General features: G+C 44.5%; 1 protein-coding gene across 7 annotated transcripts in view; it reads left to right on the forward strand.

Moving 5' to 3' along the window:
- Positions 1-21,759, forward strand: part of LOC143032325 (uncharacterized) — a 325,478-nt gene that overhangs the window by 298,218 nt on the left and 5,501 nt on the right. For 6 of the 7 annotated variants that reach the window (XM_076196869.1, XM_076196871.1, XM_076196867.1 and 3 more), the window contains 4 exons: positions 19,563-19,846; positions 20,032-20,256; positions 21,022-21,147; positions 21,264-21,392. In XM_076196869.1, coding sequence (XP_076052984.1) covers positions 19,563-19,846; positions 20,032-20,256; positions 21,022-21,147; positions 21,264-21,392 — 764 coding nt within the window. The remainder of the gene's footprint in view (positions 1-19,562; positions 19,847-20,031; positions 20,257-21,021; positions 21,148-21,263; positions 21,393-21,759) is intronic. The other variant, XM_076196865.1, reaches the window with a different exon arrangement.

The raw sequence follows: 21,759 nt of genomic DNA on the forward strand, positions 1-21,759 counted from the left end.
CTACCCTGTGTGTGCGCAAGCACGTGTAATATACATATATATACATGTATATATATATATATATATATATATATATATATATATATATATGCGTAAATAACTACTAGGAATAGTAAACTAACGAAGTAGAGCGCTTTCGTATAATTACATCTTCAGTGCTGAAGATGCAATTATACGAAAGCGCTCTGCTTCGTTAGTTTACTTTTCCCAGTGGTTACTTACGCGTTTGTGAACACACGTTCCTAGTGTTTTTATTGCATATATTCATATATATATATATATATATATATATATATATATAGACATATATATACACACACACACAAACACACACACACACACACACAAATATATATATATATATATATAAATAAATATATATACTATATATATATATAATATATATATATATATATATTTTTTTTTTTTTTTTTTTATCAAAGTACGTCATCTAATTGAAGAAGACCCCATTTTGACTCACGTTCGCTCCTCACCTACAGAAACCTGCCTGGCTTCTGCTGGAAGAAGATTCCAGAAAGAAAGAAAAAATAAAAGTTTCCGTATTCACGAAAAGTGTTCACGAAAAGACGAACAACGGAGGATCTCTACGTAAAGCCGGGGACACAGAAACCTGACCCAATTCAGACGCATGTCATCCTAACGATGCGCGAGATTGTCCACTGGGAGAGAAGCGCTGGTGAAGTACGTTCCCATGTTCAGGAGTACAAGGTCATGTGTGTCTTAGACTACACCACCGAAAGAGGTGAAGGAAGAGATGGAGAATGTGAAGGAGGAGGTAGGAAGTGAGATGAAGGAGCTGTAAAGGAGATGAAGGAGGAATAGGTGAAGGAAGAGAGAGAGAAGGTGAAGAAGTAGGTGGGGAGCGAGGTGAAGGAACTGTAAAGGAGATGGAAGAGATAGAGAAGGTGAAGAAGTAGGTGGGGAGCGAGGTGAAGGAAGTGTGAAGGAAGAGGTGGAGGTGAAGGTGAAAGACGAGGTGGGTGAGAAGTGAAGGAAATATGGAGGAGGAGGTGAAGGAAGAGACGAAGTAGGAGACGAAGGAGGCGTGGAAAGAGGCTGGGTGGTGGTGGTGGAGGAGGAGGAGGCGCCTGCAGGTGGCACATTGCATTAAGGTGCGTGTGTGCAGGTGCGGTATGGTGACATTTAAACCGCTGATATTCAAAACTGGCATGCCACAGTCATGCACGATTCGTCATGCACTAGCTCAGGAGGAGGAGGAGGAGGAGGAGGAGAAGGAGAAGAAGAAGGAAGAGAAGGAGAAGGAGGAGGAGGAGGAGGAGGAGGAGGTGATGATGATGATGGTGGTGATGGTGATGATGATGAAGAAGAAGAAGCACTGCGTGACCAGCCCCACATAATTATGAGGTCATCATGTAACTGCCCAATGACATCCACCATTAAGAAAAAGACAAACAAGTAAATCGATAGAATGAAAATCTGACGTATTCGTGGAATTGTTTTCCCGAGAACAGTGACGTCATGTTAAAGAAATGCTATACATTGTTCTTGTTCGCTCAAGCTGGACAGGAAAGGTACGAGGCCATGATGGAGACACGCAGGGCACAGAGCTCTCTGGCAAGACATCGGATAAATCGCGTCCATTTAGAAATCCCGCAGCATAGAAGTAAATAAATTTCAAGAAAATAGATAAGTAAAAAAAATTGATCATTTGAATGAATCAGTCAAGAAGTAAAACACATAGATGAACGAGTTCCATCTATATACCGTATAGATGTAATACACGAAAGTGCTCTGCTCCCGTTGTTTCTCTTCAATAGTGGTTACCTTACATTTACACACACGCACACACACACACACACACACACACACACACACACACACACACACACACACACACACACACACATATATATATATATATATATATATATATATATATATATATATATAAATATATATATATACATACACACACATAGGGAAATCACTGTGTTCTCCATTTGGAGGTCCGAAGCTGCGCCGTTGCAACAAATGTGATGTTGGAGGGAGGTGACAGATAACCCCCCGCACTCTTCCTCCCCCCACTCCCTCCCACGTTCCCTTGTGTCACACGTCATCCACCGTGATAACATCCAACGGAGCCACATCAGTCGGCTGTTTGTCCCTCAACTTCCCCTCGCTGTTTCCCCTCCTTCCCTCCCCCTCTCCCCTCCTTCCTCTTTGTCGTTCTCCCTCCTCCTCCCCCTCTCCCTCCCCCTTCTCCTCCTCAAGACCTCCTCCGGGGGCCTCATGTTTATGGTAATTTCTGAGGATCGAAGTCGGTTCGAGATTAATTTTGAAGAACATGTTCTTCTGACTGTTTCTGTTCTTTTTCTGGAATGTTTACTCCGTTATACATACACACACACACACACACACACATATATATATATATGTGTGTGTATATATATATATATATATATATATATATATATATATATATGTGTGTGTATATATATATATATATATATATATATATATATATAGCGACGGTCATGGAGATTGTATGATTGATGTCGCTGTCCACTAGCGAATTATTCACACACATACACACACACACATATATATATATATATATATATATATATATATATATGTATATATGTATATCACAATAAAGTAATGTGGCACATTAGTAAAAGGGCACTGGCACAGCAAACAGTATAGCAACACTCCTCAATGCTGTCAGTGGCACACCGTCCATCGTGGTCTTTTTGGATTTGGAAAAGGCGTTTGAGCTGGCCAGTCCACTTGTGATATTAGACGCCCTTACTCGCAAGGGCGTAAAAGGCAAGCTGCTTTCTTGGATTGCTGACTATCTCAGTCACCGGTCTGCGAAAGTACGCTTTCAGGGTCATGGCACTCCACAGGGGGGGGGGGGGTCCACTCTGTTTAATGTGCTCGTCTCCAACATTCTGGAACTACCTCTACCCAATGGGTGCAAAGTCATCTGCTACGCAGATGACATTGCTCTCATAATTACTGGGAAACGGCAGTGCTTCAACAGGGCTCAACGCTGTTTAAGCACTGTAGCGACAGAATGTTGCAGGTTAGGGTTAAAGATCTCCCCTACAAAATCGAAGGCCATGGCATTGAGACTGGAAAGAGGGGGAGCACCTCACCATCCAGGACCTTAGGCTGGACTGGGTTCACCAGTTTCAGTACCTGGGGGTCTGGATTGATGAGAGGCTCACCTTTCAGAAGGAACTAGCCTATCTCAAGGAGAGACTGAAGGCAAGAACCACAGTTATGAGAGCAATGACGGGAAAGGCACTTGGTGCTACGCATCAGGTCCTTCGCACATTCTATGTGCAAGCAGTCCGCAGCTTGGTGGACTACGCTCCCCCAGCTCTCATAAATGTGGCGACTGCCAAGCTTGAAGACCTGGAGCCTTGCCAAAATGCCGCTGCAAGGATTATCCTGGGAGCTCAACCTAGGACTAAGATCGTTAACCTCCAGATGGAGGCTTCATTGCCTTCATTAACATCACGGGTCAGAAGGCTGGAGGTCGACTTTCTTGCCAAGATAGTCCAGAGCCCCAGGATAACTGAACTGAGTCAGAGCCTTGTGACAGCTCTGGGACGAGTGGGTACTCTTATCCACTCCGGTACCTGGTTATCACAGGCGGCTGGGCTCCTGGACTCCTTCAGGCTCACCAGCACTCTCCTTGAGAAGGGTAGGGACTCTCCACACCCAGAGTTCAAGCCCCCACCACCATGGCTGTCGATACCTGCAACCTTCGTTGTCGCAAAGCTTCCCAGTAAGAAGCTATGTGATCAGGAAAGAGTACTAGCGCAGGCCCTACAAGGCATCCGCGCACTGTCGGAACCTGGAATGGCGGTCTATTACACGGATGGCTCCGTAGACCCCAACAGGCCCCGTAGTGCGGGGGCTGCCTTCGTGACGGATGGTTTGACCTTCGGCAGGAGAGTATCTGATCATGCGTCCACTCTCCAAGCTGAGGCCATAGCGGTCCAAGGAGCGTTAGAGCATGCTCTAATATCTCGAGCTGGTCCTGTGGTGATCCACACGGATTCACAGTCTCTGCTAGGCAGCTTAGAATCGACACAGCCCAGCGACAATGTACGCCTACTGACCTCCATCCTAGCACTCCTGCTGAAGCTACATCAGCAAGGTAGGAGTGTTACGCTCAACTGGGTGCCGAGCCATGTGGGCGTCCCAGGCAACGAGCTAGCCGACGCCGCAGCAGAAGCGGCGCGCCAAAGACCCGAAGTCGATGTTGTCGTCCCTCTCAGCAGAAATCAGTTGCGCATACGCACCAGGGCTCTCAATCAGGTACAACGGTTCCTTCAGCACAGACTGGAGGCAGAGGTATCAGAAAGGGCGAGGTGGTACAGGGCAGTCACAGACTACGAGCCCCTTGTACTTCCTCGCTCCACACCAAGAAAGGTGGAAACTCTGCTCTTCCGTCTGCGGCTGGAGGACCGTTGTTTCTGGCAGATTAAGATCAACCCGACAGCAGGAGAGAAGAAATGTCAACATTACCGCCACCCAGAAGCCACCCTCGAACATTACCTCAAGTATTGCCCCGCAACTGCATTTCTGAGGAGAGGGCCCCCGACAACATCTGAGGGTCTTATGCGCCGCCTACGAGTATGCAGCCACTTAAGCGATTACGAACTGCGTCGGCTGGTGGAGTGTCAGCGCCCCCCCCTTTAAATTTATATACCTTTGCATTTGTTCATGTCAGGAAGGGTGACTGCCAGGATGTGCATACATATTTCACATAGGTATGCACATCCAATAAATGTATGAGTGGGCGTGGCCAAAGCCACACACACTCATACATTGAATCACCCCCCCCCTTTTTTTTTCTTTAAAATTCATTACACAATTGATCGCAACACACTGTCCACTGAATACACAGTTCATCATAGGTAGGGTGCATTCACCGAGATGTGCATATGTATATCATATACGTATGCACATCTTGTGAATGTATGAGTGTGTGTGGTTAAACCCACACACACTCATAAGTCAAATCACCCTCCAAACGGGCTCACACTTAAAGCCCGTGGGAGCTTCACTCCCAAATTTAACAGAACAGAACAGTAAAATAAACTTTTTATCCCACAGTCGGAAAAAGGAGACACTAATGTCGAACGTTCTGTATATTTCGATCACCAACTGTGACCCTCTTCAGCAGAATGAATACTCGGCGGGTCACGTGGGATTTTGTGACCTTGGAGTAAATGAGGTAGCACTTGGTTGACTGCTGAGGTAGTAATGCAGTCAGGTGACCACTGACCATTTGATATGTTGAAATTAGGGAAATATTTTATCAGGGAAGACTTGATTATTTTTCTTCTGAAGCTACATTTTGATTTATAAATTATTTCAGCATCATCCCAATGCGTGCGGTGATCTTTATTTGCAATGTGCTGAAATACCGCGGAACTTTCTCGACCATATTTTACAGAATTCTTATGCTCTTTAATTCTGGTTGCCAAGTCTCTTCCAGTTTGTCCCCAATAAACAGTATCACAATCTAAACATGGCAACTTATATACACCTGGGTTAATGTCACTTGATGGTCTGCGGTGTACATTAACTATTTTCCTAAACAAGGTATTACGATAATTGAAGATGACATTGATATTTTCTTTAGGTAATAATTGGGACATTTCATTTATAGAACCATTATAGGGTAATTTTATACATTTATTATCCCATTTATGTTTTTAGTAGAGTGGGGATAATGTATAAAATTACCCTATAATGGTCAGATTGACCATAAGTTCTCATGGTTTTATACCGTCGATGGTCGAGCGGAGTAAGGCGGGTGTCTTGGAAGTTTGGGTCCAGATGCAGCGGGTTCGAATCCCGTGCGCCACTGTCAAGGAGATTGTCTAATTGATGTCGCTGTTCACTAGCGAATTTCTCGTATAGTTAAGTTGGCGATAAGCGTGAAAGGGATTCGTTCCGGTCTTTACCCCTCCCACGTGTGCGGTTGGCCATGGGGTGAAATGGGGTACATGGGGTGCAGTGAGTGCCCTCCCCAATCTCGATAGTCAGATTGACTATGAGTTCTCATGGTTTTATACCGTCGATGGTCGAGCGGAGTAAGGCGGGTGTCTTGGAAGTTTGGGTCCAGATGCAGCGGGTTCGAATCCCGTGCGCCACTGTCAAGGAGATTGTCTGATATATGTATATATATAGTCTGTGTGTGTGTGTGTGTGTGTGTGTGTGTGTGTGTGTGTGTGTGTGTGTGTGTGTGTGTGTGTGTGTGTGTGTGTGTGTGTGTGTGTGTGTGTGTGTAAAATTTATTTGATGAATTTTAGGCGTCCAAAGTGAAGAATAGAGGTGAAAAACATGGTGGAGGAGTAAGGAGAGTAACTAGTGGAGAAGAAAGCGAAGGAGGAAATGAATGAAGAAATGGGAGAGAGAGAGGTGGAGGAGGAGTTGGGGGGGGGAGACAAAGACGTGGACATGTTGGGGAAGTGTTAATCTTCGGATTGGCCTTCCGGGACCACAAGACCGGAAGGGCAAACTCGCGTTGTGACAACGTCACTAGCTACCGGAATAGAGACGCAGAGCTGGAATACCGCTAAAGTTTTCTGGTGGTGGTGGTGGTGGTCGTGGTGGTGGTGGTGGTGGTCGTGGTGGTGGTGGTGGTGGTGGTGGTCGTGGTGGTGGTGGTGGTCGTGGTGGTGGTGGTGGTCGTGGTGGTGGTGGTGGTGGTGGTGGTCGTGGTGGTGGTGGTGGTGGTGGTGGTGGTGGTGGTGGTGGTGGTGGTGGTGGTGGTCGTGGTGGTGGTGGTGGTTGTGGTGGTGGTCGTGGTGGTGGTGGTGGTGGTGGTGGTCGTGGTGGTGGTGGTGGTGGTGGTGGTGGTGGTCGTGGTGGTGGTGGTGGTGGTGGTGGTGGTGGTGGTGGTGGTGGTGGTGGTCGTGGTGGTGGTGGTGGTGGTGGTCGTGGTGGTGGTGGTGGTGGTGGTCGTGGTCGTGGTGGTGGTGGTGGTGGTGGTGGTGGTGGTGGTGGTCGTGGTGGTGGTGGTGGTGGTGGTGGTGGTGGTGGTGGTGGTGGTCGTGGTGGTGGTGGTGGTGGTGGTGGTGGTGGTGGTGGTGGTGGTCGTGGTGGTGGTGGTCGTGGTGGTCGTGGTGGTCGTGGTGGTGGTGGTGGTGGTGGTGGTGGTGGTGGTGGTGGTGGTGGTGGTGGTGGTGGTGGTGGTGGTGGTGGTGGTGGTGGTGGTCGTGGTGGTGGTCGTGGTCGTGGTGGTGGTCGTCGTCGTCGTGGTGGTCGTCGTCGTCGTGGTGGTCGTCGTCGTCGTGGTGGTCGTCGTCGTGGTCGTCGTCGTCGTCGTCGTCGTCGTCGTCGTCGTCGTCGTCGTGGTGGTGGTCGTCGTCAGAAGGGTCTCAGTTGAATTCACTACATGGAATTAAACCCTCAAGACTTCCTGCAAGTGGCAAGAGGTTCCTTAACGGAAACTTCTCTCGCAGTGCTTCAAGAATCTTCACCTCGCGATGCCAAGAACCAGAAGCTTTAGACGGAAGCTTAAGGTCACCCGAAGAGAGAATCTTCGAAGTCAACGGCCTGGTAGCTTCCAGAAGCTTCTGGAATTGCGCTGTCTGGGAAGTAAAGGCCTTGATGGTAGGTCGGAAAGCCTGTGGTGGGCCAACATCAAAGGTGCTGCATATATGTATATACAGTATATGTGTATGGTTTTACGCGATGCTCTGTATATTTTCATATCCAGAGGGTAAGCCTTCCTTCAGGAATTGCTAGAATACAGACGACGGTCCCAGGGATCATATTTACTTATTTTGAATCACTGCCTGTATCAGTGTATCTGACAAATAATTACAAACCGTTATGCAGCTGTCTGCAGGCATGTCTGAATATAATTACTCTCCAAAAACAAAACTGATTTTTGTTGAACACACACACACACACACACACACACACACACACACACACACACACACACACACACACACACACACACACACACACACACACACACATACGTTAATGTGCGTGTGTGGGGTATATTTATTTCTGAAATTTATTATAACGAGGTGTACATCCGTACACGTGTGGGTCTTTGAATGTATGCGATCGTATGCACAAACATACCTATGCATATATACATAATGCGCCAGGAGCGAAAAGGAAGAGTCCAGACGCAAAGAAAACAAGCGAGGTCACCTCGGGTCACCCAGGCATAAGAATTGGAAGGGCGCCGGGGTCCCTTTCTCCAGCCACAGACACAGAAACAGTTCTGCCGGACAACAAAGAAGGTGGTGGTTGTGGTAGAGGTGATGCTGGTAGTGGTGATGGTGGTAGTGGTGATGCTGGTAGTGGTGATGCTGGTAGTGGTGATGCTGGTAGTGGTGGTGGTGGTAATGGTTGTGGTGGTGGTGGTGGTGGTGGTGGTGGTGGTGGTGGTGGTGGTGGTGGTGGTGGTGGTGGTGGTGGTGGTGGTGGTGGTGGTGGTGGTGGTGGTGGTGGTACAGTGGACTAGTGTATCTACTGAAGACGAGAGGAGAAAGGAGGGAGAAGAAAAGGAAGAGAAGGAGGAGGGAAAGAGGAAGGCTAAAATGGGCTTTGGAGAAAGAATAAGAGAAAGAAGATGTAGTAATAGGAGGTAGGATAGGAAGAGAAAAAGAAAGAGGAGGAGAAAGATGTAGACACTACCGCGAACTAAAGAGTTCTGAAGAAACCATCAAATTCTATAGACTGAAGGTAACGCAAACGCAGCGTTGTCCACACACTCCGCATCTCGGTACAGTAGTTTCTTGTTCAACAGCGGATGTCAACATAGCGTAACTCCGCTCTGGGTAAGACATGGAAGTGAGGGGAGGAGGAAAGAGAGGGGGGAGAGGAGAGGGGTTTAGGGGAGGGGGAAGATTTCGGACAGGGGGGAAGGTGGGGGTGGGGAGGGGGGTATTCGGACCGCGTGTTCGGACAAGACCCACAACAAAGATGTTTCCGCGCTCAGTCGAGCATTATGGGTAGGCAGCCTCAAGGACTTGAGGGGGGTGGGGGAGGGTTGGTTAGCATTTGTAAGTAACGCATAGCACCACAAAAACTCAGGTTCTAAATTATCCTTTTTTGTATAGAGAAATAAGGATGATATAGACAAAGTGTGATTTTTTTATTAGCTTATCATCTATTTTCGCGTGTATATCTATTCATCGAGTTATCTATTCGCTTTGTCTATTTACTTGTTTATTAACTTTTTAAATTTATTCTCTATGTATTTACATATGTATTATATCATTGATTATATTATTCATTATTTGATGTATCATTATTAAGAGTGTTTGCCTATTCATCAATTCGTATTTATTTACCCTTTTTATTTAAATCGGAAGGAGTGACAAGTCAGAAGGGGATGGTAACGACTCGCAGAACGAAAAGAAAAAAAATGTTCATTTATCCGTGTACCATCTATGAATAGAACAAAAATCAAACAGCATGAAAAAGGTTTCTTAACTTTGAATAGATTCACGTAACAATACAAAATAACAATACGAATACAATACAAAATCCTCGTGTAAGAAAAACAAAGGTACAACTAGATAGTGCCTTTTTTTTCCTACAGTGGATTCTTGGTATTATCACGGTGGTAGGCAATGATCCAAAGACGCTCGACAAATAAAAGTGACATGACGTCACCCAGAGGAACGAAGAGAGGAAGCGTCTGCAAGAGAGACTGGAGTAGGTAGGCGAGCAGGATAGCGTTTACAAGAGAGCAGGGGAGAAAGAGAGAGGGAGGGGAAGAGAGAGGAGAGAGTCCTGAGCTTAAAGGGATCAGAGAAGGTGTGAGAATTTGTGGAGGCAGTGGACTTCGAGATGTATAAGAATGTACATCGACCGCATCAAGTTCTTAGGAAGAAAAGAAATGTGACTTCTACCGACGGAGAAGACGGCTCCGTATCTTTGTACATTTGAACAGAAGGTAGCCTTTGTTCATTTGAACACTCCCAGATACAGACATGTGTTACGATGTCCTAACGAGAAAAAAAGAAAAGAAAAAGAAAATATATAACATTCAGACGTGTTTGCCGAACGCTACACAAGCTATACAACGGTTCCCATTCCCATTCCAGAACCGACTCCATTCATTCGATTCCGAGACCACTTTCATTAGTTATTTGAATTATGTTAAAGAAAGAAAGAGTCTGAATGAGCCTCCAGAGGTTTGGAAAGATTCTGAAAGAAAGATATAAAGAGGCGGAGGAGGAGGAGGAGGAAGGGGAAGAAGAGCAGGAGGAGGGGGAGAAGAAGATCGAAGAGGCGGGATGGAGAGAGAAACCAGGGAGACTAAACATCAAGAAATGAGAGGATTAGTTTTGTTATGGAAGAAAATTGGAAATAGGACGGAAAAGAGAAAGGTGGGGGGGACACCCCCCCCCCCCCATGCAGGAGACGTGAAAAACCAGAGAGGGCCCCCGAAGCCGAAGAAGGGAGACGTAGTTCAAGCAGCACCTGTCTCTGTGGGTCTTTCAAGTCATTAGGAGGGGCTTCAATAGTCGCACAAAAGAGGAATTTCGGTTATTTGGAGCGGCAATGCGCTTGGAATCAATGCTCGACTGCAATAGCACCAGGGGGAGAGAGGATGTGGTGGGTGAGGAGGAGGAGGATGAAGTAAAGGATACGGCGAAGGATAAAGAGGAGACGGAAGAGGGAGAGCAGTACAAAAAGAAAGAAAATCAGAAATGGAGTGAGAGGAAAGAGGAGGAGGAACAGAAATAGGAGTAAAGGAATATGGAGATGGAGAAGGGACACCTGGAGAAAAAGAAGATGGAAAAGGAAGAGAAGGAAGGGGTGAAGAAACCAGATATGGGCACAAGAAAAAAAAAGTGAAGAAAGGAGCGAGATATAATTTGATTAGCAATGGAAGGAATGCGCGTTCTCGAAGCAGAATAAAATCTCCAGAATGAAATAGGCAAAACTCATCACCGTATTGAGAAACTTAAAGCAAGAGGAAAGCATACTCCAGGTTGACAAAGGAGCTGGTTGGAAAACGCACAGGAGACAAAGTGAGAAACGGAAGGCCAAGAAAGAAGGAGACGGGGTTCCTCTAGGACAGAGAGGGCAAAATGTAAAAGAAAAGCAAAGTTGAGTGATGAGGAGAGACAAGCTAGATTAATAGGGATGAGATTAACAGTCAGTGCCGAGAGTAGCTGTAGAAGAAGAAAGAGCTGCTACACGTGGCATCAAAATAGGAATGTCTGTAGAAGAGGGAGGAGCCATTGTAGAAGAATATGGAAAGTTTTCACAGAGTAAGGAGCAAACGTATACAAAACGAGAAGATATAAACGGGAAGTTTCTTTAGTGTAGCTAGGATCAATGGTAGAAGCGACTGAAAAACAAGAAAAATTTGCAGTGCAGGGAGTAGAAAGGGAAACCCACAGACAGACAGACAGACAGACTCTTCGTCCTCGTTACCCGCTTATCCTTCAAAACTAAGTCCGCGGCACAATCCACAACATTACATATTGACGTTTCAGAAGAGACGATAAAGACTGGAAATAAGACGACGTTTAACAGAGGTCCATAAGATGTATCATGGCCAAGTGAAGAGTCTGGAACGATGTGGAAGACTCCTAATGGCACACGAGTCTGCGGCGCCAAGTTAGACATCAGTTAACAAGTCTCAAGAATACCAAATAAGGAAGAAAGGAAGGATGGCGAAGGTGGGGAGCGAGACGCATGGGCGATAAAGAAGAAATGGAAAAGAAGAAAGTGATAAGGGAGAAGAAATGTAACTAGGACAGAAAATGAAAGGTAATAACAATTTTGATGATACAGGATATGGCTACACGTACCTTACACTCCCTTCTAAGCGAACAGCCCTGGAAAGAAAAAGTGTGGAAGACTTATGAAAGGAAACGAAACCGAATACGATTTTCAGGAATAGAGGAAGAATAAAAGAGGAACAGGACATTGGGAGGAAAAACAAGAGAAAGACAAAGATGATAAAGTTTGCAAGTCTGGTGAGAAGCAAGGGAGAAGATGAAAAAGGAAAATTGGGGAGGCAAAGAAGGACAAAAAGGAGAGAGACTGCTACAGGGAATGTAACGGAAATGGGAGGAGTAAGATAAAGGAGATAGTGGGGGGGAGATTACAAGAGTGGTGGGGGGGGAGGGAAATGGCTGATGAGAGCCTGGGATGGGATGTGTGATGAAGGAAATGGGTGATGAAGGAAGTGGGGAGGGACCATTAGGGAAGTATAGGTAGAAAGACGATAAAGAAAAAAAGACAAAAAGCAAAGGTAAAGAGGAAGAGGGAAGAGAGAGTGGGAAGAGATCAGAAATGGGCGGGAAGGCGAGGTAAGGAGACGGGAACAGGGAATTACGATGAGGAATGGAGGGGGCCGGGGGGATGGGGGCGGGAATAGGACTGAATAGGCCTCAGCAGAACGCGGGTGAGCCCAAGTTTTATCAATAAGACGCAATCGTTTTGTCCAGTCGCACAGCAAAAGGATGGGAAATCCGTCCGCCATATTACCGCCGCTTGCCGCGGCTTACCGCCCCGCCTTACCGCAACGGGAGACTGTCGGTGCGCCTTATCTCGTCTTTCTATGTCCTCTTACCGCCGTTACCGCCATAGGATACCTTTTATCAAATGGTGTAAGTGAGGGTAGTGGTGGCAACAAGGAACAGTACAGGAGTAAAGGGGCTGGTAGATACTGAGAATGACTGGGCACAGAAATATACCGCTATGGGTGTGTGCATTTACCTAGTTGTTTTTAACTAGTATCTTACGGGAAGGGGAGCTACGCTCGTGGTGTCCCGTACCGTTTGTATCTCGCAGTGTCTAACTTACTTTTAAATCCGTGTGTGTGCGCGCGCGCGCACGTGTGTGTGTGTGTGTGTGTGTGTGTGTGTGTGTGTGTGTGTGTGTGTGTGTGTGTGTGTGTGTGTGTGTGTGTGTGTGTGTGCAGGTATTAAGTGTGTGTAATGAAATAAATCACTAACTGTATTTGAAGTCTTTCAAACAATGAAATCCAGCCGTCGCGGAGCATCGACAATCCTGGCACGGGCAGATTGCTCGAAACAAAGACGAAAGTGAAAGCAGCAAATAGTAATTATGGGGGGAAATACAGGATAAGAAAAAGAACGGAGAGTTTAATTATGTGGAGTAAACAATCACGCACACAAACAAATACATACACAAATGCACTTGCACGCGTGTGCGCGCGCACACACACACACCGCATGAACACGTTCAATCTCTATCCATCCCTCTTGTGTGAGAAAACATCGACTGACATTTCAATTATTTGTAAATAATATAGAGAAAGTATCCTACCCTTTGTCCTTCCCACTAGTCATAGTCCTCCATTGCGTTTACCCCATTTTTGTCAATGAACGCAAATTAAATACCGCCCCATTTAGATATTCTTTGTCTTCATTTGTTAACTCCCTACTTCTTGGGGGATCCTCTACTATTAAAACAATAAAACCAGATGGTTTTATTCGACTAACAACTTCATCTGTTCCAAAAATAATGATAAACCGGACCAGGAAACCGTAGTTGTGAGAATTGATATCTTATAAATACTTTTATCAGCATCTTCCATCCCAACCTCTGTCCCTGTACGAAGACCTTGGTCGTCTCTGTATGGAGTACGTTATTCACGTATGGAGTAGACAAGACACCTGCAAAGAGAAGAACGGGTTCGATTGATTATTTGTCTAGTGAACTCCTTACCTGCAAAGAGAAGAGTGGGATATTATTATTATCTAATCGACTCCTTTCTGCAACCTGTACACTTTGCTGCAATATTGCTTCTTTAACTTTTATCAATTTTCTACTTAACATGATCTAAGAGTCTCCAGTTCCACTGCTTGGTGTTTGTGGAATTACACCTTTCAAGAAAGAACCATGGAAGCAGGTTTTTATATATATTTCGTAACTTTGCTGTACATTAACCACACCCACCCCATACGTGAATCTACCAATGCGTCCAGTACTTTGTCTTATAAGTCCAGTTCATGGAGAAATCTTACAACTGCTTCCTCGGTCCGTCTTACAACATATTCCTTTGCGTGACATCGACATTATCGAAAAAGGAATTCTAAAACGATTACTAAGATACGTTTTCAAAGTATATAAAGAATCTGTTTTGTGTGGTGAGAAGTTGCGTTGCACAGTTTAGTTTTTTCACCTGTCATAAACCGCTCCGTTGTGCAACAAAAAATGTATATAAAAACGTACAGTGCGTACCAACGCGTATGTACATACAATAAAATAATATATATATATATATATATATATATATATATATATATATATATATATATATATATATATATATATATTAATATCTAGGGAGCAGATTCTCTTGTATGCATGTGTTAAAGTCGACAGCATTAAGGAGGTTGTTAATCTTCTTATGGGTATTCTCCAGCTTTCTAACCAATACTCTGCCATTTGGAGGGTGGGCATAAACCAAGTTGCCAAAATGATTCATTTATTCTCAACGTTTCGTCTGCAAAGAGACATCTTCAGGAAAATCTGTAACATAAAAACTTGAATAGTAACACTGAGACCATGTCTAAAACCAATATTGTGTACGAATTTAAATTTATTCCCGGCGACTGTGTAACCCGCAATTCATCATATATTGGTCATACTAGATGTAGTCTCAGTAGGAGAATATCAATGCACTTGCAAAACGGGGCTATTAAACATCATTTATTGAAATACCATAATCAAACAGCCACCCGTGATTGCCTAGTTAAGAACACCAGGATTATAGCAAACAATAGGGATGCACATAAACTTAAGCTTTTAGAAGCTATGTTTATTAGGGAATACAGCCCTATAATAAATATCCAAAGCAACATGATTTCCGTCATTGCTTTGTTTAACAATGCAGTGAAGCCACCACCACCCGTGACCACACCCTATGTCAGTACGCCCCAAACCCCCCCTCCACCTCCTCCCACCCACTCCATCCATCCTCCCCCCAACCGACCTCGCAACCCCCTCTCCTTCCCGTCTTAATGAGAACCCAACCCCTCCCATTTAATCCTTCCCTACCCCTTCCACCACCCAAGACGGCTAGGTTCGTATATATAAGTCACCAACCGACGATTTCCTTCGTCATTTCTTTGGACCTTTAATTTTTGTAAGTAGCGGTCCCCTACGGCCCAAGTATCCAGATAGGATTTGAATTATTGCTGATTTATTTATATCTATTTCCATATTGTGAATTTTGTTTAGGTTAACACCTTTTTCTTTATTTCTGTATGTCGATAATATTTATGTTACAGATTTAACTAAAGATGTCTCTTTGCAGACGAAACGTTGAGAATAAATGAATCATTTTGGCAACTTGGTTTATGCCCACTCTCCAAATGGCAGAGTATTGGTTAGAAAGCTGGAGAATACCCATAAGAAGATTAACAACCTCCTTAATGCTGTCGACTTTAACAACACATGTATATGTATATATGTATATATATATATATATATATATATATATACACGCGCTTTCGCGAGGACACACACACACACACACGCACGCACGCACACACGCACACACACACGCACACATACATACATTTATGATTTGGCGCTAAGAATGATACAGAGTTGAGGAAATTATCTGTGGGACAGTAATCGCATCATTTCCCGGCTGGGATTGAGGGGCCCCGAGATTGCGTCGCGGTCCGGTCTCTACTGCCCACACGACTCCCTCGTTCCGCCGACAGAGGCACTCGAGGAGGCCAGTTGGCCCAGACGCCTTGGCCCGTCTTGCGCGTTAACTAATCAAGTTCTCCCACGTGGGGTTAAGGCCAGGGAGTCTTCATGGGGCCCTGATATAGCTTGATACTTCTGGGAGGTGTTGATTTACTCGTATGTTTTTATGTTATGTGGTTTTGCTACCTCACTTATAAGGGGGGAAAGGATCTTGGTTATATAGATGGACGTGTTTTTGCTTTTGTGGGTTTTTTGTTTTTGTGGTACTTTTTTCCCTCCTTACCTCGACGAAGTGGACTTCTAGTGACCTTTTAAGGTCAGTAACGTAAGAACATAGGAATGACGGACATCGTAAGAGACCATAAGGCCTACACTAGGCAGTTCCATGTCCATTATCAGCTATCATCCCCATCCATAAAATTTACTAACCTTTTCTCACTACATGGTTACTAAGTCTATCCCATTCGTTAACCACTATTGGTAAATAGTTCTTGCTTCCTTCGTAAATCTAAATTTATCCAATTTAAATCCATTACTTCGAGTTCTACCCTGCTGTCTTAATATGATGACCTTGTAACTGTGAAGATGTTCTTAGGGAAAAAAAGTTGCATCGATCATGAGACTGGGTCAAGTTTCCTGTCCGCGATAAGGTCAAATGAAAACTGTTGATTATCATCTGACAGGTCCGACTCCTCAGCTTAGTCACGTGAGATGAGGTCATCACAGGTCATGATGTGTGCTATTTGTGTTTGAAAGTAGGGCTGCTGAGGGGGGGAGGGGGCGCGAAGACTCTGGTCTAGGGACTGGAAAATTAATAGGAAATGAGGACTCGTAAGAGACAGGAGGATAATAGGAAATAGGACGTGTGTGAGGATGCGATGGGGGAGGGAAGATCGCCCCCTCCCCTCCCCCAGCCCGACGCGCGCGCTCGCACACATACACACACACACACACACACACACACACACACACACACACACACACACACACACACACACGCACACACACTCGCACACTCGCACACACTATTGCCTTTTTTCGTTTCCTTTTTTATTCCTTTCTTCCCCTTTTTTTTTCCTTCTCTTTATTCTTTATACTTATTTTTCCCTTCTCCTTTGTCTTTGCTTCTTTTTATCATTATCATTATTATTCTGATTTTTGTATGAATAAACGAGAGTGCCAACAGTGGCACTGGTGGCAGTGACTTCAACGGACTGACATCAGTATCGTTACAAGTTGGTAGGAGCGATGTTGTCAAAGGTAACGCTGAGGCAGTCATGACGTGGCTGGCTAAGACGAGGTAGAATGTGGGTTAATGTGGGACGATTTGGGTGTAATGCCAATTTCTAATTTGGTGGATCGTGAGTGGAAAGCGAGTTTACTTCATTATGTCTATCCATTTCTCTCTCTAACCATTACTACCTATCTCTATTCATTTCTCTATATCTATCCATTTCTCTTTATTGTTACACCCGCACCTCTAACCTAAAATAATCAGTAAATAAGGGACCTGGGAGGACAATAATAACTCTTACAGATATTGCCTCATCCCTTAGAGGTGGATAACAGATAGAAATTATAATTACCAATAATAATCTGTATCATATATCATCACTATTGAGGTTAGACAAAGATAGATATAATTATTTTCATATATTGAACTAAAAGTTATATTGATTATATCTTCATTACATGCAAAAATAATTTGTGGCAGGATAAAGTATTATCACCATTAGTTGCATACAGTAGATCTATACTGTGATTCTGATCTCCACATCATTATTCATGAATTAAATTCAACACAGTGGATAACATAAGTAAACAAACTCAATTATTGTATTAAATACTTTCTAAAGAATTAGACTTTGTATTAATCTCAATGGAATAGTTCACCACCATGTGGCTGCAATGACATGACATGACATGATCATTGAATATCAACTGAATCTTCAAATCTATCAAGATAATAATGAACTTTCAATACAATACAAATTACAAGTTTACATATCTTATATAATTTCGCTCTTTTCCTCTTTACAACAACAACCCATTTAATCTTAATAGCAAACATGCTAATTCATGCATGTGTAAACTGAATCCCATCCCTTACAAAGGATTACAAAGGCAAAGCATGCCGACAGGAGACCTTTTGATCCATATCTAGGTCGGATACAAAAAAAAAAAAAAAAAAAAAAAAAAATCATATTAATAATCAATTAAAACTATAACAATGTAAATAACAATTAAAATACATAAATAAATGCATTGGTATAGTTGAATAACAAACAAACAGGTAAATAGTAAATGATAATAAATTGACATATAACTAATAATAAATGAAAATCAGACAGACAAATTATAACTAAGACAGACAAATTATAACAACAGACAGACAAATTATAACTTCAGACAGACAAATATGTTGTAAGTTAATACAACATACGTGTTGCTCTATTGAAAGTAAGAGGAAAAGAGAGCAAATTGATTCTATTTCGTTTTGATGTCCACAAGTTCCAACAATGGACCTGTCGACATACATACGTCGTAAACATAAATCATGCATTATTCATACAGCAAATACATCCTTGAATTCTCATACACTAATTAGAATGTAACTATCTTAAATATATAACATATACGCAGATACGTTTACTTTCTAAATACTTTGATTTCCTCTTGCGACGAAATGCGCAAGCGTGAAACGAAGAAAACGTAATACAACACAGGGGTGACTATGGTGCGGTAACACTACCCATTTCTCCCTATCTAACCATTTCTCTATCTCTATATTGCCATCTATCTCCCTACCTCTCTCACCTATTTGCCAACGAAAGAAGGGTGGAGTGCCACAGGGATCAACAAAAACGTCTGGAGGCAACCAGAATTAAAAACAAAATACCACCCGGTAAGGAAGGGGATTAGTCAAGACAGGCTATAGTTCTTACGCTACCAAAATGATGCCACGAACATGATTAAAATCATTTGACCACAGCCGTTATAAAAGGAAGAGGACCACAGAGTTAAGGATGATCCAAACTAGACAAAGGTTAGTTAATCGAATACCTCATAGCAAGGTAGGCAGAACTTTACAAAATACGAAATTGTGTTGAGAGCAGAAAAACCACTCTGCCACCACCACCACACCCTCTCTTCTTTAGCTTACCAGGGATGGAGTTAACAATTCTATGCACAGTTGTGGACGTACATACATAGCACAGCTTAGCGTGGAATGATGTGTTTATCATCGAGTTAAACACATTCCTAAATGTAGCAAATCAATATGTACAATTGGGTGGCTCGTGCGATTATTTTGAAGTAATGCAACATACAAACACGGATGAACATATTAGTTGCCATATACCAACAACACTGCGCGGTGCTGTGGAGAGTTTATTCGCCCGCGGTTTTTACCCGTCTCGGGTAAAAATCACTTCCGAGAAACGCAGATGCCTGGAAGGGCCCAGGAGGATGGGTCTTTGTGTAACTGTCTGTTACTAGGGCTTAAGAAATAAAAATTAAAATAATAATAATAAATGAAAAATAAACAAATTTAAGTCTCCCTCTTGCATGTCTGGCGCGTACTCCGCTCACACAAGTGTCTGCCTCTCCCTAATTTTTTTTTTTTTTTTTTTTTTTTTTTTTTTTAAATCTTGTATACCTACAGAATCCAGTCTGCAGCTGCTGAAGCCGCAACCAGTTCTCTTGAAAACCCAGCCAGGCAGCTGCCCGAGACTCCCCAAGATGCGGCCCGAGAGACGGTGGCTTCAGCGACGAAGAAGCGGGCGGAAACCCAGCGACCGTCCGGCGAACACCTCGAGGAGAATCAGGACTCGCTAAAGGTCTTTTTCTCCTTGTTGCAGACGATTCCGCCGTGAACGGTTGTGACCGCGAAGAGGTGCTGAGCGACTGCGGGAGCGAACCCCAGGCAGACACCGTCCACGATGACTCCATGGACGCCCCTCCACCTCCGTCTTCAGCCTCCGACGTCGACGTCGTCACGGCGCCACCGACGTCGCGCTCCATCACGCCGCCGCCGCCGCCACCGCCGCGGTCCCCTGCTCCGCAGCCGCATCTCCTCCCCCACCAGCACCCACTGTCCCTCGTCTCGAACGCCAGGCTCTTCCCACCGCAGGTGCTTAACTTGGTGGGTTGCTAAGAATATCAAGTTGAGGTTATATGCAGCAAAGACTGTCTTCTTTGATTCGTTCTCTCTACTTAGCCATTGGTCATGATGTGTACAAGAGATCAGGTCATCAAGTGAGGTCGTAGGAGTGTCGGAAGCTCAGTCTCTCTTTTCCTATCTTTTCTTACTTGGTCCTTCTCCCGCAGGCACGCCAGGTTCCAGGAGGATCCAGTAACGGAGGCCGCAGCCCAACGCCGTCTCCACCCCCAATGGTTCCTCCTCACACTTCGGGGGGCCTTCCCCCTTCACCGCCTACGTCAGGACCTCCAGTCACCACCTCGTCCCCGACGTCGGCGAGCACGCCCCCCGCCCACACGTCCGTGCAAGCCGCCCTTACGGCCCTGCAAGCTGGATCCCTCTCACTCAACCAGGTACGGTTTTAGATGTAAAGAAACATATACAAGTATCCCAGGGGTCTCTTCTATAGGAGCTTTCCAGCAACCAGAAATGCGACCACAATAACAGACCAGAGCCATATATTTCTTAGTCAAGACTCCGGGCTCGGTCTGGGCCAAGAGTGCCAGGCCATAGGGTTGCATTCCCAGTTGGAAGGGGAAAAATGGAGGCTTCCTCTCCGGGAGGCAGGTGTCTCCACCTCTAAGACGGCAGGGGCACCACGTGCAGTCAGAGGAACTTTGAGACGAACTTTTGATGTCGATATGTGTGGGATATATAATAAAGTAGATTACCAACTCGAACCCCCTTTGTTTTCCGAAGAGGTTCCACAGAGGTGGATCAGATAACTCGGCAGAAGCTATGGAATAAACGAGCAAGAGCTCTCCTGTACAAGATTTAATCTAGGTAGGCTTTACTAGGCAGAATAACATGTGGAAGGGCTTAACTTACTGAATTGAACAAAAGAGTCAGTTTTTACTTAAATCAAGATTTATGAAGTGGGCCCCTCTGCTTCAATAAGTCATAAGAGAAAATTTGTAACCCTATTGAGACCTGAAGGTTCTCTTGGAGTGAATAAAGTAGTTCGATGGGAGAGTAAAATATGAATAGTTGTTCCTGAGTCTCATTGACGATGATTTCCTGCTCTCCGGGGTACATTCTTGTAAGGGTACAGGGTTTCCTACCACAGCGAATTTTTTTTCGTTCTTCTTGGAAGTTACCTTCTTTTATCACCCCAACAGCTGATGGCTCTGGGCAACCCAGGACAGCAGATCATGCTGCAGAACCAGCTCGCAGCAGCCTCTGGACAGATGCCTGTCAACTCACCTTTGCCAAACATCGGGTCGCTCTCCCCACAAGAACTGCAGGTAAAGATTCATGGAACTCTTTTCCTGTGCAGAGCAGGTATTTGAACACAATGCAGATACTATGTTGAGAATATCCTTCCCTCCTTCCTTCCTCTCATAGGACACTTTTACTTCAGGCTCTACAGCAGTCTCTACAGCAGCAGCAGCACCAGATTCAGCAACAACTTCAGCAGTTTATGCTCTTCTCGCAAACTGGAGCAGCGGCACAGCTCCCGCCTCAGGCCCAGCTGTTCTTACAGAGTCAGGTAAATGATACATGACAGGGAATACATTGTTATGGGACAAGTAAACCAAAGAGAGTAGTATTTAAAAATACCCCCACACTCCCGCCTTCTAGAAACCTTCTTCTGTAACTGATAGGAAACGCTTTGTGTTTGTCGAGGGTTACGTAACAACATATAGTTTCATTTTGGAAATCAAACCAACGATATGACGTCATGGAGATGAGACTTTTGACCGACTTGAATGCTCATCCTGTCTCAGCATCTCTGACGTCAAGTCGTTCGTTCCCCTTCCAAAGGAAACTGAAGTTCTGTTATCTAGATTCTGTTGGTTTTAGGCACCTGTCATCTGGACAATCACCATCCATTACCTAGCAGGATTAATATAATG

Source organism: Oratosquilla oratoria, chromosome 13, assembly GCF_046742065.1.
Source record: "Oratosquilla oratoria isolate Oo_2021 chromosome 13, ASM4674206v1, whole genome shotgun sequence".
In the NCBI taxonomy this organism is placed as follows: domain Eukaryota; kingdom Metazoa; phylum Arthropoda; class Malacostraca; order Stomatopoda; family Squillidae; genus Oratosquilla; species Oratosquilla oratoria.